The sequence below is a fragment of the Malus sylvestris genome, chromosome 11, assembly GCF_916048215.2.
Source record: "Malus sylvestris chromosome 11, drMalSylv7.2, whole genome shotgun sequence".
Lineage (NCBI taxonomy): Eukaryota > Viridiplantae > Streptophyta > Magnoliopsida > Rosales > Rosaceae > Malus > Malus sylvestris.
The window spans coordinates 9,451,631-9,465,953 of record NC_062270.1 but is presented as its reverse complement, the minus strand read 5'-3'; the positions used below and the strand labels follow the sequence as shown (position 1 = coordinate 9,465,953).

Here is a 14,323-nt window from a genome sequence, read left to right as displayed (position 1 = left end):
AAATTTCCGTGTTTTTAGACTACCGATATTTCTAATATCATCGATATTTAATACCTGGAGCGAGCGTTAGCATGAACCTGACTAATACGAACGATTTGGGGAGGATAAGTAGCCAAGTGTAGGGTGTATTAAATTAGCAGGTGCAGACTAATTATCCATGGCTATTTAACACATAAAATACCAAACAACTGGGCCGTATTATTAGTGCTATCTGATTTTTTATACGAGCTTCCAAATGAAGTCATTGGCACCCATTTGTCAAGTTCATTTTTATGCCTTAATTAGGGCAGTGTTGAGTTATGCATAATTTGAGTCCATGTTATGTGGATAGCTTGATATAACATGTGGGATATTTCTTTTTTGTTTCCTACTGTCTCTCTCCATTCTTCTACTGTTCTTCAGCCCTTCATTTATACACATTATCTCTATTGCAAAGAAAACTAATGAAACTCTCCCTGTGAGAGACCTTCCCTCTGGTTGAGGGTGATTCTCACCGATCTGTGTGAGTGGTTCCTAATCGAGTCCTCTTCTGTTGTCGCCGATCCTAGCTACAGCTGGGATCGATGGGTTCTCTTTTGTTTCTTTCTCCCTCTCTTTCCCTTCTTCCATCCATTGTTTTTTTTTGCTTGGGTTTTTTGGCTAATCTGCTTTCTTCTCTCGCCTCTGATGTCTCTCATCAATCTTCATCCAATTTCCGAGCTTCAGTCATCCTTGACCACGATTTGTTGCTGTGTTTTGAGTTGGTGTGTATCGATCTAGTGCTTCTACTGGGTCGGGTGTTCCTTGCACCATCACCTTCTCGATGTCTGCCTTTGTTGGCAATGTTGCTCGTGGACTCCCACGAGCTTCTTTCAATTGGATGCAGGTTCTTGGTTGTCTGTAGTTGTGCTCAGAGTGAAGCTTGGATTTGGTTGGTGGTATCGATGAGGCGCGGCTTAATTTGGATGGATCGACATGCACGACTGTTGTTTTGGTGGTTGCAGTGGCGGTGGTGGCGGAAGATGCAACAAAATCAGATGTTTCTGGGTTTTCTTTTGTTTTGGTCTTAACTTTTGGTTGAGCCACTGTTGTTTGTTTGTATGTTTCGTTTTTGGGCCTTTGTGTGGTATATTTTGAACATTTGTGTTGTAATGTTTTTTGTTGGTAATGAATGTTACCTTTGATAAAAAAAAAAAACGAAATAATTATCAAAGAATATTTTTTACATACATGAGATGTTCTACGAGTTTATGACATTATAAATCGCATATCAGCAGGTTGTTGAGTTTGTACCCCCAAAACAATTTTTGTTCTACTTCTGGGAAGAGGATCCTCTCTGGACCCACTTTGTGGAGATCCTAGGAATCTCCACAATCTAGCCGTTCATTGTACATTGTGCGGCCAGTTTTCGTCAAGTAGTATTTGTGTTTAATTTTAAATTAAAAAAATCAAATGATTTTTAACCGCACGATACATAATGTATGACTAAGATATAAGAATCCCTAGGGGTGCGTTTGGTACGTGGGATGGGACGGAACAGAGTGGGACAGACGCGTTCCGTCCCATGTTTGGTACACTAAAATTATGTGGAACGCGTGTCCCACAGAACGAAAATGGGTTAAATTTTGGTTCCCCCTCCCCCCTGGAATGGGTTTTTCCATCCCGTGGAACACAAAAATCATAAAATTTAAGACAAAAATACCCCTTAGATTTTTCAATATTTACACCTTCTAAATCATACAACAAACCCTATCTATCATCTTCTCTTCTCTGCCGCTGTGAAGTTCTTCATCCCTGCATCTCCCCTTTGCAACCTTCATCCTCATCCTCTTCCTAAACCCCTTTCACCTCAAATGTCGTTGCACCTTTTGGAGTCGCATGATACCACATGAACCGACTGAAACCCGAACGCATCTGCAGACCGAAACACCGTCGATACATTGCCGAAATCTCCCAATCCTTTAACCACCAGACACACCTCGTAACTCCGATTCTTCACCACTTTCCTAAACTTCTCCTTCCTCACATACATTATGTACGGATCCACCGCTTTAAGCACCTCACCGCTATTGAGAAAAGCACCTTCACCGCAGCTAAACTTGTCCAGATGCGAGAACCATCGACCGCCGATTTGGTGTGCAGACTCGTGGCGGCGTTCCATTTTCATCAGGCGCGCGACTTTGTTTTTCTTCCTCAGAAGCTCCTCCACGGTTTCCTGAGTCGGGTTCTCCGGCGGTTCTAGGGTTGAGTCCGCGGAGTGAGCTTCGTCTGTGAAATCTGCAGCAGCTGCTTCATATGAAATTGAAGCGTATGGCCGTGAATGAACATTGTACGGAGCATGCCTGAGTGCTAATTTCAAATTCAAATCACAAAATTGAGTTAGAAATGTGTGTATGAGTGTCGAGAGAGAAAGAGTACCTTGGTTGGAAGGAAGCGGAGAGAAGAGGAGGGAGGGGGAGTGGAGAAGAGAGACAGTGGGTCGATTGGTTCGGAGGGTGGAGGTGATTGAGGAGAGAGATGTACATACTAGGGTTTTGCAGATAGTGGGTCGGTTAGTCATTTTAACATTTTGGTTTCGTTCTGTCTTGCGCTTACCAAACGCAGAATAGAACAACTCTCCCGTTATGTCATGCGCATACCAAACATAACATGGAACCATTATTCCATCCCGTCCTGTCCCGTCCCGTCCCGTCCGCGTACCAAACGGTACTTAGAGTTCTCACAATTTGGTTCCAGATCCAAATCCCTACTTTTGTAACGGAACTAACTCAACCCATGTCGCAGGCAGTTGACCCGTTAAAAATGCCCACCCGTAAGTGATTATTAATTACCCCTCAAATGGTAAATTTTATTCACTTTGAGTCCGCCAATAAAAAGGAGCCTCGATTTTCCAGCTGGGTGGGCAAGTCGGAAGACCCGCCACAAAAACCAAGGGCCTATCAGTCTTTTCGCAACCCTGACCCACACGCGTCAAGCCATGATAGGACAGACCTACCTTCTCCTTGCCCCGTTGTCACGCATGACATGCCCTCCATGATGATATTTAGAGGAGGACTGGGAAGGTGGGTGAAAGAGAAGCCACAACAACCACCACCGTCTCGGCAGCAAAAGCCATTCAAAGCGCACACCAAACGCCAGAGAGCAATCAGTCCTCCATTTTCTGCCATAGTCGCAGCAACTCAGCTCCTTTTCGTTTTGGGATAGATTTTTCTGCAACCGCAATGGTCGGTATCTCTCTGCTGCTTCTTTTTCCCTGCGCATTGCTTTTTGTATAATTTTTTTTATTATTATTGTTTATCTTATTTCGGCTGTTTAATGGGTTTTGGGTTATGATCTGATCGCTTCGTTATCATCTGCGATGGGTTTTGGAAGCACTTGTTTCAATCGATTGTTATCGATCATCGGATCTGAATTTGGGTTTTGTTTTGATTGTTGTGTCATTTAGTTGTCAGTAGACGAAGGTATTAGCTTTGATCACATACATATAGATATAGTCCTCATCTTTTGAGTTCTGGGTTGGTTCTTTGTGGTGGGTTTGTGGTTTTTTTTATATATATTTTGTCTTTTGGTATCGGTTCTGTTTATTGTGAAATTTGAACAGAGTTGCGTTGCACCGATTCCATTAGTCTAACAGTTGATGTGGTTGTCATTTTTTGGATGCATTGAGATTTAAATCTGATTAGAAAGCTGTTTTAGATTCTCACAATGTCAAATCTCCCGCATTTGGTTTTCTTTTCTGTTAATTGATCGAGAGTCGGGATTCAAGTGCTCGGTACTGGAGCAATGTCAACCGGCTGATCACAGATAAGAACTAATTTGAGTGATGCAATCTGATTACTTACGGATGTTGCGATGCTGAATTGTGTTTATCTTATTCTTGCAAGTATAGCACTAGTGCGGACTGTATGGAAATCGGTAATGGGCAGTCTGTAATCTAGGGCTGAAGGTAAACTAAGGAAGAAACGTACCTCAAGTAGCCTTATGCTGAACATTCTCGGTTTCAGATTGCTGGTCTTTGGTTTAGATATATAATCTCTAGGCCAACCTGCATAGTACAGGCTTAAATCGAAGGGATTCAAGTTGTATCATGTATTCATGACGTACTACTTTTTAAGAAATTAGGTGAGATAGAACCTCTAGAATGAGAGAAAGAGGGAGAGGAAAAGGAGGAGGACGGATGGGAGGGAAGGAGGCTTGCAACCTTTATGCCCCGTTTGATAACCATTTTGTTTTCAGTTTTTAGTTTTCATTTTTTGTGCTAATGTAGACGGAGAGTATGTGGGAGAAATGAGGAATGGAAAGGATGAAGGGAGGTGGTGGGAGGGGTGACGGGAGAAATGAAGGAGATTATGTGAAAACAAAGACTTGAAAGTGAAAACAACTTCAAAATTGTTTTCAGTTTTCATTTTGTGTGTCGTTCCATACACCCCCTTCACATTTGTACCCCTCGTTCACCCTTATTCGTTCCTTCTCTCTCTCGCTTACTTTTCCTCAATCTATTTTTAGATATAATTAATTGTGTTCTTGAGAAATGCTGAGCTTTATTTTTTGGCCGAGTAGGACAGTGAATACATGTTTATTGTTTCAAAACTAGTGTGTGTTGGTTTTGTGGACATAAATTGCGAAAGAATAACATCTATCTTCTGTTTCATCCTATGAACAGGCTAACGCAGCGTCCGGATTTGCTGTGGATGATGACTGCAAGCTGAAGTTTCTGGAATTGAAGGCAAAGAGAACATATCGCTTCATAGTGTTCAAGATTGACGAGAAGAAAAATGAGGTGATTGTGGAGAAACTCGGTGAGCCAGCTGAAAGCTACGAAGACTTTACTGCAAACCTTCCTGATAATGAATGCAGATATGCTGTCTATGATTTTGACTTTGTGACTGCAGAGAATTGTCAGAAAAGCAGGATTTTCTTCATCGGATGGTAATATTATGACCTAAAAACGCGTCTCTCTATTTTTCGTGTCATTTTTGCTTATGTTCTTCGTATTCATAGGTCTCCCGACACAGCAAGGGTGAGAAACAAGATGATTTATGCAAGCTCCAAGGACAGGTTCAAGAGAGAATTGGATGGCATACAAGTCGAGCTGCAGGCTACTGATCCGACTGAGATAGGCCTCGATGTTATCAAAAGTCGTGCAAACTAAGAAGCCTGGTCTCTGTTATGGCCATTTTTCTCAAGCTCTGTTTTACTTTCAAGTGGAATGTTAATAGTGTGTGGGGTTGTGAACCTGACTACATTGTAATACTCGGTTTGAAATTTACATTACTGTGTTTTCTTCGACTAGAACGAGTCCTGCGATCTCGGTTTGTGGACGGAGATGAAAGAACTTATGCAATGAGTGTGTCCTTATAGTTACATCTAGAAGCTAATCATTCTTTTGTGTGCCTGTTATGATTTAACGGTGGAGGATGAGTACGAGTAGGCTGTGAATTAATGAGGCTTTGCACGCAAAATACACAAAATATGAAAGCATTTGTGTTTCTTACGACTCGTTCGAGCAGTTCCAGCGGGGAGAGAAAGGCTGCCAAAGTGCCCAAAACCTCTCCACCGGCCCAAACGATGGAGGGCGATTCGGTGGCTCCACCAAGTCTGTTGGAACTTGGACTACTAACTAATCCTGTAAACGGGTCGGATTTATTAGGTTTGAGTCGGATTTAACTTGATCCGTTAAGCTAACGGGTTATCCAAATCCAACCCGTTAAGTTAATGGGTCACCCAAATCCAACCCGTTAAGTTAACGGATCACCCATTTCACCCGTTACTGTTTTTTTTTTGGGGGTTTTTTGTGTTTTTTTACACATTTCATCCAAATCAATGCAAAAATGCAGCAATGCAATTCATGAGCCAACATGGAATGACAGATTACAATTAAAAGTGCTTCTGGAGGCCTCAACAATTATAGAAAACATTTACTATAAGATGATAAATGTTTTCTATAATAGATAAGAATAAATTGTCAGAATGCTGTTATAATGGAAAGTACTTTTGCTCGACTGAGTGGTATCAAGCCCATGCCCTCACCTCAAGTTGCTCATGTAGCCATTATAACAGAATGCTATAATAACTCAACCCATGTCGCATGCAGTTGACCCATTAAAAATGCCCACCCGTAAGTGATTATTAATTACCCCTGAAATGGTAAATTTTAGGGAACTTTAACGAAAAGCTCCCGGTACTATTCATTTTAACGAAAAACCACATTTTTACATAAAAAAGTCAATCATGTTACTATTCACTTTACCCTTTATTTTGTCCTTATCGTTAAAATTCAAAGTTTTCAAACCTTTTTCATTAGTTTTCTTTAAGTTTTATTCACTTTGAGTCCGCCAATAAAAAGGAGCCTCGATTTTCCAGCTGGGTGGGCAAGTCGGAAGACCCGCCACAAAAGCCAAGGGCCTATCAGTCTTTTCGCAACCCTGATCCACACGCGTCAAGCCATGATAGGACAGACCTACCTTCTCCTTGCGCCGTTTTCACGCATGACATGCCCTCCATGATGATATTTAGAGGGGGAGTGGGAAGGTGGGTGAAAGAGAAGCCACAACAACCACCACCGTCTCGGCAGCAAAAGCCATTCAAAGCGCACACCAAACGCCAGAGAGCAATCAGTCCTCCATTTTCTGCCATAGTCGCAGCAACTCAGCTCCTTTTCGTTTTGGGATAGATTTTTCTGCAACCGCAATGGTCGGTATCTCTTTGCTGCTTCTCTTTCCCTGCGCATTGCTTTTTGTATTTTTTTTTAATTATTATTGTTTCTCTTATTTCGGCTGTTTAATGGGTTTTGGGTTATGATCTGATCGCTTCGTTATCATCTGCGATGGGCTTTGGATGCACTTGTTTCAATCGATTGTTATCGATCATCGGATCTGAATTTGGGTTTTGTTTTGATTTTTGTGTCATTTAGTTGTCAGTAGACGAAGGTATTAGCTTTGATCACATACATATAGATATAGTCCTCATCTTTTGAGTTCTGGGTTGGTTCTTTGTGGTGGGTTTGTGGTTTTTTTATATATATTTGGTCTTCTGGTATCTGTTTTGTTTATTGTGAAATTTGAACAGAGTTGCGTTGCACCGATTCCATTAGTCTAACAGTTGACGTGGTTGTCAATTTTTGGATGCATTGAGATTTAAATCTGATTAGAAAGCTGTTTTAGATTCTCACAATGTCAAATCTCCCGCATTTGGTTTTCTGTTAATTGATCGAGAGCCGGGATTCAAGTGCTCGGTACTGGAACAATGTCAACCAGCTGATCACAGATAAGAACTAATTTGAGTGATGCAATCTGATTACTTACGGATGTTGCGATGCTGAATTGTGTTTATCTTATTCTTGCAAGTATAGCACTAGTGCGGACTGTATGGAAATCGGTAATGGGCAGTCTGTAATCTAGGGCTGAAGGTAAACTAAGGAAGAAACGTACCTCAAGTAGCCTTATGCTGAACATTCTCGGTTTCAGATTGCTGGTCTTTGGTTTAGATATATAATCTCTAGGCCAACCTGCATAGTACAGGCTTAAATCGAAGGGATTCAAGTTGTATCATGTATTCATGACGTACTACTTTTTAAGAAATTAGGTGAGATAGAACCTCTAGAATGAGAGAAAGAGGGAGAGGAAAAAGAGGAGGACGGATGGGAGGGAAGGAGGCTTGCAACCTTTATGCCCCGTTTGATAACCATTTTGTTTTCAGTTTTTAGTTTTCATTTTTTGTGCTTATGTAGAGGGAGAGTATATGGGAGAAATGAGGAATGGAAAGGATGAAGGGAGGTGGTGGGAGGGGTGACGGGAGAAATGAAGGAGATTATGTGAAAACAAAGACTTGAAAGTGAAAACAACTTCAAAATTGTTTTCAGTTTTCATTTTGTGTGTCGTTCCGTACACCCCTTTCACATTTGTATCCCTCGTTCACCCTTATTCGTTCCTTCTCTCTCTCACTCACTTTTCCTCAATCTATTTTTAGATATTATTAATTGTGTTCTTTAGAATTGCTGAGCTTTATTTTTTGGCCGAGTAGGACAGTGAATACATGTTTATTGTTTCAAAACTAGTGTGTGTTGGTTTTGTGGACATAAATTGCGTAAGAATAACATCTATCTTCTGTTTCATCCTATGAACAGGCTAACGCAGCGTCTGGATTTTCTGTGGATGATGACTGCAAGCTGAAGTTTCTGGAATTGAAGGCAAAGAGAACATATCGCTTCATAGTGTTCAAGATTGACGAGAAGAAAAATGAGGTGATTGTGGAGAAACTCGGTTGGCCAGCTGAAAGCTACGAAGACTTTACTGCAAACCTTCCTGATAATGAATGCAGATATGCTGTCTATGATTTTGACTTTGTGACTGCAGAGAATTGTCAGAAAAGCAGGATTTTCTTCATCGGATGGTAAATATTATGACCTAAAAACGCGTCTCTCTATTTTTCGTGTCATATTTGCTTATGTTCTTTACCGTATTCATAGGTCTCCCGACACAGCAAGGGTGAGAAACAAGATGATTTATGCAAGCTCCAAGGACAGGTTCAAGAGAGAATTGGATGGCATACAAGTCGAGCTGCTGGCTATTGATCCGACCCAGTGGCCATTTGTCTGAAGCTATGTTTTACTTTCAAGTGGAATGTTAATAGTTTGTGGGGTTGTGAACCTGACTACATTGTAATACTCGGTTTGAAATTACATTACTGTGTTTTCTTCGACTAGAACGAGTCCTGCGATCTCGGTTTGTAGACGAAGATGAAAGAACTTATGCAATGAGTGTGTCCTTATAGTTACATCTATTTATTTCAAACCCTAATTGATTGTTGAATACAAAATTTTGTTTAATTGATATAGGATTATAGGGTTATACATTATATGGTTATTGATTATAGATTATTTATATGAATACTATGATTATTGATTTTTGTTGTTGTTTTGAAGTACATAAAAGAGGATTGTTACATTATATATACATATAGGAACTTGAATCACATATAGTCTAGCAAGAAAAAAAAAAGCTGAACATGGTGAAGACTTTTACATCATATTTACATTAACATAATAAACCCCAATTCTACCAACTAAAACCCTCATTCAAATGCATTGTTGCTGTCGGTACTGATTAATTACATTCGTAGTCTACTCTAGGATAAAAATTGAATTCTTGATTATTCATAATTTCATATGATTGTTGGTACTGATTAATTAAATTCGTAGTATACTCTAGAATTAAGAGTCTAAAATATATACTTTGTTTCTTTCGTTATACAATTACGTAATGGAACGATACTATAAGAAACAGTGCTTAAATCCTTCTCCAAATATTCCGGGTAGTCCTCCTCCACCTTCAAATATTCCGAGTAGTCCTCCTTCGAGTATTCCGGATAGTGCACAACAAAGTGAGGTTATTGAGTTGGATGAAATATTAGCTAATTTTCCTATAGACCCTGGACTGAGACGTCGAATGCTTGATTATCCACTCAATTGTTGTGAAGCAATTCGTAGATACTACCTCCAAAAGGAACCTTGTCAACCTAAATCTCACATCATGCCAAGGAAAGCTAGCGACAATCAATGTTTTATCACAGGTTGGTTTGATAAATTTAAGTGGTTAGAGTATAGTGTAGTAAAAGATGCTGCATTTTGCCGTTATTGCTATCTTTTTAAATGTGATTTTGATAAAGCGGGTGGTAGTGGAAGTGATGTCTTCACTGAAAAATGGTTTACAAATTGGAGGAAAGGACCCGAAAATTTTCGAGTCCATGAAGGAAGTGTTGGAAGTCTTCATAATAAAGCTATGCAACAAGCTAAAGACTTGATGACACAAAAACAACACATTGAAACATTTGTGATCAAGCAAACTGATGAAGCTCGCGTTAATTATCACACTTTACTGAGTGGAGCACTTGATTGCACAAGATGGTTGTTGCGACAAGGTTTGGCTTTTCGTGGGCACGATGAATCTTTGAAATCGAGCAATATGGGTAATTATATAGAACTTATGTAATTTCTTGCTGATCATAATGAGAAAGTTAGGAGGGTTGTGTTTGAGAATGCTCCCAAAAATCTTAAGTATACTTCTTCCGATATTCAAAAGGATCTTGTTCATACTTGTGTTATTGAAACTATTAACGGAATCACTAAATATATGGAAGGTACATTTTTTTCTCTCTTGGTTGATGGATCACGTAATGCTTCCACTAAAGAGCAAATGGTGGTGGTATTGCGTTACGTGAACAAAAAATGAGAAGCAATTGAAAAGTTTTTTGGTGTTCAACATGTCTCTTCTACAACCAATAGCTCACTTGAAGATGCCATTGAGAGATTGTTTGCAACAACAAATTTAAGTTTGTCCAAGTTATGGGGACAAGGCTATGATGGAGCTAGTAATATGAGAGGTAAGTTAAATGGTCTTAAAATAAAGATTTTGAACAAATACCCTTAAGCATTTTATATTCATTGTTTTTGCACACCAACTCCAACTAGCTCTTATATTTGTGGTAAAGGAAAATGAGGATGTTGCCAATTTCTTCATCAATGCTAGTAGTTTGGTGAATCTTATTGGATCGTCATGCAAGCGTTGTGATGCATTTAGAGAGAAACAACAAGAACAAATTCAGAAAGCTCTTGATCTTGGTAAGCTTGAAACGGGTAAATGGTTAAATCAAGAAAGTAGTCTTATAAGTCCATGTGATGCACGGTAGAACTCGCATTATGGTACTATAGTTAATATTATTGTTATGTTTGAAGTCGTGGTGGAGGTGGTTGAATGGATTAAAAGCGATCACAACCAAGATAATCTCGGCGAAGCAACTAGGTTATTCAAGGACATACAAACTTTTGATTTTGCGTTTCACCTTTTCTTGATGAAACTTATATTGGGAATTACTAATGAGTTATTACAAGCATTGCAAAATAAAGATCAATTGTGAATGCGATGGCATTAGTGGAAGTATGCAAGCAATGACTACAATCCTTGAGAGATGATGACTTTGGGGACGTGTTTCATGATGTAGAAAGGTTTTGTGAGGAGCATGATATTATCATTCCTAACATGGAAGATTTGCATTTTGTACCTATAAAATCAAGGCGTAAAGCTCCAAAAATCACAAACTTCCATTACTATCGTGTGGACCTCTATTTTCAAGTATTTGATATGCAACTAAAGGAATTGAATGATCGCTTCAATGAGGTAAACACCGAGTTGCTTCTTTGTATGGCATATTTGAGTCCGGTGAATAATTTTGCATCTTTTGACAAAGCAAAAATTGTTCATTTAGCCCAACTTTATCCTCAAGATTTTGATCGTATGGACCTCATGAATCTTCCAATTCAACTTGACAATTACATTCATGATATGAAGATGCATAGTGAGTTTTCATCATTGAGAGGAATTAGTGATCTTGTGAAAGAGTTAGTGAAGGATGGGAGGTGTGAAAGCTATATGTTAGTGTACTAGCTTCTTACATTGGCTTTGGTGTTACCGGTTGCTATTGCTTCGGTGGAGAGAGCTTTTTCTGCTATGAAGATTGTGAAAACACCATTGCATAACAAAATGGGAGATCAATGGTTGAGTGATAGCATGATTGTTTACATTGAGAGAAATGTATTTTATTGATAATGAACTTATTATGCGACGTTTTCATAACATGAAACATCGTCGGGAACAATTGTAATTTGTTTGTATTGATTAATTATGGAAGATATTACTACACAAAAAGATGTGGTTGTTGCCATTTTTCTTTAACCTTGCACTCTTTTAAGTTTGTCCCTCGTCCGAAGAAATCCTGGCTTCGCCACTTATTGCAAACCATGTGACTGCAGACAATTCTTAGAAAAACACGATTTTCTTCATTGCATGGTAATATTATAACCTAGAAACGTCTTCTCTCTTTTTCTCGTGTCATTTTTGCTCATGTTCTTTACCGTATTCATAGGTATCCCGACACAGCAAGGGTAAAAAGCAAGATGATTTATGCAAGCTACAAGAAAAAGTTAAGGGGCGAATTGGACGACTTACAAGAAGGGCGAATTGGACGGCGTACAAGTCGAGCTGCAGGCTACTAATCGGGCTGATATAGCTCTCGATGTTATCAAACGTCATGCAAACTAAGAAGTCTATGTTGGATTTATCCAATATAAATCAACTTTTAAGTGGTCTACTACATGTAATAGGAATGTAATATTGGAGAAACAATGTTGATTGTGATTCGATCACTGAAAAATATGTGTCTTATATTGGAAATAGAATTGATGGAATCCTTAATTGACTATAATTATGATACTTAACTTAGAGACTAAGAAAGTAAGTTTAGGTTTTGGAAACCCTAGCTTTTAGCCCATATATAAACACCAGTCCCTATAAGCCCTAGACAACACAACATAATGCTTCCCATAGAGTAGTTGTATCCAGCTAGGTGTTTATAGAATACATTGGTGTTGTCGTGCCTTTTCTCCTTCCTTGCTCGAGTACCATGATTACAACTGGAATAAGGTTTGTCACCCTTTCGTTTGTGTTTTAACTGTATAACCTTATAAGGCTAACAACCTGGTCTTTGTTATGGCCATTTTTCTCAAGCTCTCTTTTACTTTCAAGTGGAATGCTAATAATTTGTGGGGTTGTGAACCTGTCTTGAAATTTATAGTATTTTCTTCCATTAGACGAGTCCTGCAATCTCGGTTTATGGACGGAGATGAAAGAACTTATGCGAGTGTGTCCTTATAGTTACTTATAGAAGTTGAGTTGTACAAGCATGGAGGGAAGGCCATATCTAATGCAAAACAATTCATAACTTCGTAAGGCAAATCAAACATATCCAAAAGGATAATGCGGGAGACTAAAATTTCAAACTAAGTGATATGTCACAAATAAAAAATAAGCATGTTAATCAACACATAAGTATAATCCAACCATCTTCAACCATGTCATTTGGTTTACAAAATGTTTTAAAAAAAATTGGTCTACCTAACATTACCCTATCCAAAAATTAATAGTTCAGAACTCAAACATCTAATTTATATTATTATCTACATTTGTGTATATACTAGTTGGTATGGTATGCCGCCAGTACAATACTCCAAACCGAAGCCAACCGTTAATGGATCGGTTCGGTTCTATATATACCAACCGATTAAGAAGATTTACCAAAATATTACCGTACAGCCTCCAAATTTTGACTCAATTTCTTGAATCTATGTCTCTAGAGAGAAACTTATTTGATCTAATTGGCTATTAGGGTTTAGGGCTTTATTATGGAGAGTTTTAACAAAACACTCCAGGTACTGTTCACTTTTAACGAAAAATCACATTTATACATTTCTCTGGTACTATTCATTATACCTTTAAAAATGATTTTTCATTAAAAATAAAAGTTTTTTTTGAACTTTTCGTTAGTTTTCCTTTTATTATTTTGGAACACGTGACCACGTGAGCAAGGTGGGAGTGGGTTCGCATCCACGAGATCGTTCCCCAGATATTCTGCGCTGTTCTCCGTAGCTTCATGTGCGCATTTTGCAGGATCCATACTCCTGACAACACTCCAATGGCTGCCGGAGATCAGAACCCAGCAACACCACCTGGCGCACGTTAGAAGTGGAGAAAGCATATGTTCCTGAGTTAGTTCCTCCTCTCTCTCACATGCTCCGATACGATCAAAGATTTTGGATTAACCATGACAGAGCACAATTGACTGAGTTAGTTTAGGCTTTCTCTTTAGGGTGCACATAATATTCATGCATTCTCTTTGTTTTTTTTTTTTTTTTTTTTTTTGGCAGACATGCACTCCTGAAATATTGAGCCTTGATTGACCATTTTACCCTCTAATCCCTACTTCATAGTTTAATATACCTTTGCTTGCAAGGACGTGTTTGACGAGATCAAATCTTCTGCATCCAAAATAAGTGTGGTCTCTCTGTAGCCTCAATATGTATTTGGCACATTAAATTCAAGATAACAAAATTAAGAAAAGTTAAGATAATGAATACATGTTAGACACTTATTAAGGTCACAGAGAGGTCACACCTATTTTGGATGCAGAAGATTTGACCTCGTGTTTGACATTCTTAAAGAGTTTTCATTTACGTAGGAGTTAAACTTTGTCGTATGCCTAAGAAGAGTGAAAGTGAAATCTTGTCCTTGTGTATCTACGAAGAGCCTAACTTTACTCACTTCTTAACGTTTTGTAACCTCACCTGAAATTTACTCTACAGTGTTTTCTTCGATGAGAACGAGTCCTGCGATCTCGGTTGTGTGCCAAAAACCTAGCATTGCTTGAGCTCATAGCCTTCATGTTGCGAGGTCATACAAATGATGAGCTCGTTTGAAAGTTCCTCATTGTGTAAGATTTTCGTTGTTTCGCGCGG

At 39.0% G+C, this 14,323-nt stretch overlaps 4 protein-coding genes across 6 annotated transcripts; 3 read left to right on the top strand and 1 right to left on the bottom strand.

Moving 5' to 3' along the window:
- Positions 1-1,665: 1,665 nt before the first annotated feature.
- On the bottom strand, positions 1,666-3,001 carry LOC126589564 (uncharacterized). Its single transcript, XM_050254891.1, has 2 exons — positions 2,398-3,001; positions 1,666-2,256 (listed from the first exon to the last, which is right to left on the bottom strand). Exons 1-2 carry the CDS (start codon positions 2,636-2,638, stop codon positions 1,829-1,831), a joined length of 669 nt encoding a protein of 222 aa, XP_050110848.1. The 5' UTR covers positions 2,639-3,001; the 3' UTR covers positions 1,666-1,828.
- A 59-nt stretch (positions 3,002-3,060) lies between these two features.
- On the top strand, positions 3,061-12,589 carry LOC126589565 (actin-depolymerizing factor 1). 2 transcript variants are annotated; one of them, XM_050254893.1, is made up of 4 exons: positions 3,061-3,203; positions 4,643-4,908; positions 4,981-5,136; positions 12,510-12,589. In XM_050254893.1, the coding sequence occupies exons 1-3, from the start codon at positions 3,201-3,203 to the stop codon at positions 5,129-5,131; spliced, it is 420 nt and encodes a 139-aa protein (XP_050110850.1). In that variant the 5' UTR covers positions 3,061-3,200; the 3' UTR covers positions 5,132-5,136; positions 12,510-12,589. The 2 variants fall into 2 exon arrangements, with proteins under 2 accessions (XP_050110850.1, XP_050110849.1); XM_050254892.1 differs by lacking the exon at positions 12,510-12,589 and having other exon boundaries at positions 4,981-5,274.
- LOC126589566 (actin-depolymerizing factor 1-like) lies at positions 3,062-8,810 on the top strand. 2 transcript variants are annotated; one of them, XM_050254895.1, is made up of 3 exons: positions 3,062-3,203; positions 8,105-8,370; positions 8,447-8,810. In XM_050254895.1, the coding sequence occupies exons 1-3, from the start codon at positions 3,201-3,203 to the stop codon at positions 8,574-8,576; spliced, it is 399 nt and encodes a 132-aa protein (XP_050110852.1). In that variant the 5' UTR covers positions 3,062-3,200; the 3' UTR covers positions 8,577-8,810. The 2 variants fall into 2 exon arrangements, with proteins under 2 accessions (XP_050110852.1, XP_050110851.1); XM_050254894.1 differs by lacking the exon at positions 3,062-3,203 and adding an exon at positions 6,506-6,672.
- Positions 9,240-10,893, top strand: LOC126590200 (uncharacterized). The gene is made up of 5 exons (XM_050255722.1): positions 9,240-9,549; positions 9,646-9,883; positions 10,262-10,359; positions 10,448-10,597; positions 10,712-10,893. Exons 1-5 carry the CDS (start codon positions 9,240-9,242, stop codon positions 10,891-10,893), a joined length of 978 nt encoding a protein of 325 aa, XP_050111679.1.
- Positions 12,590-14,323: the final 1,734 nt, after the last annotated feature.

What these genes read in the sequence shown, in the direction of transcription:
- LOC126589564 (XM_050254891.1), bottom strand. Translation starts at nt 2,638, where the DNA reads ATGGTTCCATGTTATGTTTGGTATGCGCATGACATAACGGGAGAGTTG. An exon ending in TCCGCTTCCTTCCAACCAAG is followed by an intron (nt 2,257 to 2,397) that starts GTACTCTTTCTC and finishes CAGCTGCTGCAG; the next exon opens with ATTTCACAGACGAAGCTCAC.
- LOC126589566 (XM_050254895.1), top strand. An exon ending in AGGATTTTCTTCATCGGATG is followed by an intron (nt 8,371 to 8,446) that starts GTAAATATTATG and finishes CCGTATTCATAG; the next exon opens with GTCTCCCGACACAGCAAGGG.
- LOC126589565 (XM_050254893.1), top strand. An exon ending in AGGATTTTCTTCATCGGATG is followed by an intron (nt 4,909 to 4,980) that starts GTAATATTATGA and finishes TCGTATTCATAG; the next exon opens with GTCTCCCGACACAGCAAGGG.
- LOC126590200 (XM_050255722.1), top strand. Translation starts at nt 9,240, where the DNA reads ATGGAACGATACTATAAGAAACAGTGCTTAAATCCTTCTCCAAATATT. An exon ending in GCACTTGATTGCACAAGATG is followed by an intron (nt 9,884 to 10,261) that starts GTTGTTGCGACA and finishes TACAACCAATAG; the next exon opens with CTCACTTGAAGATGCCATTG. An exon ending in TGGAGCTAGTAATATGAGAG is followed by an intron (nt 10,360 to 10,447) that starts GTAAGTTAAATG and finishes AACTCCAACTAG; the next exon opens with CTCTTATATTTGTGGTAAAG.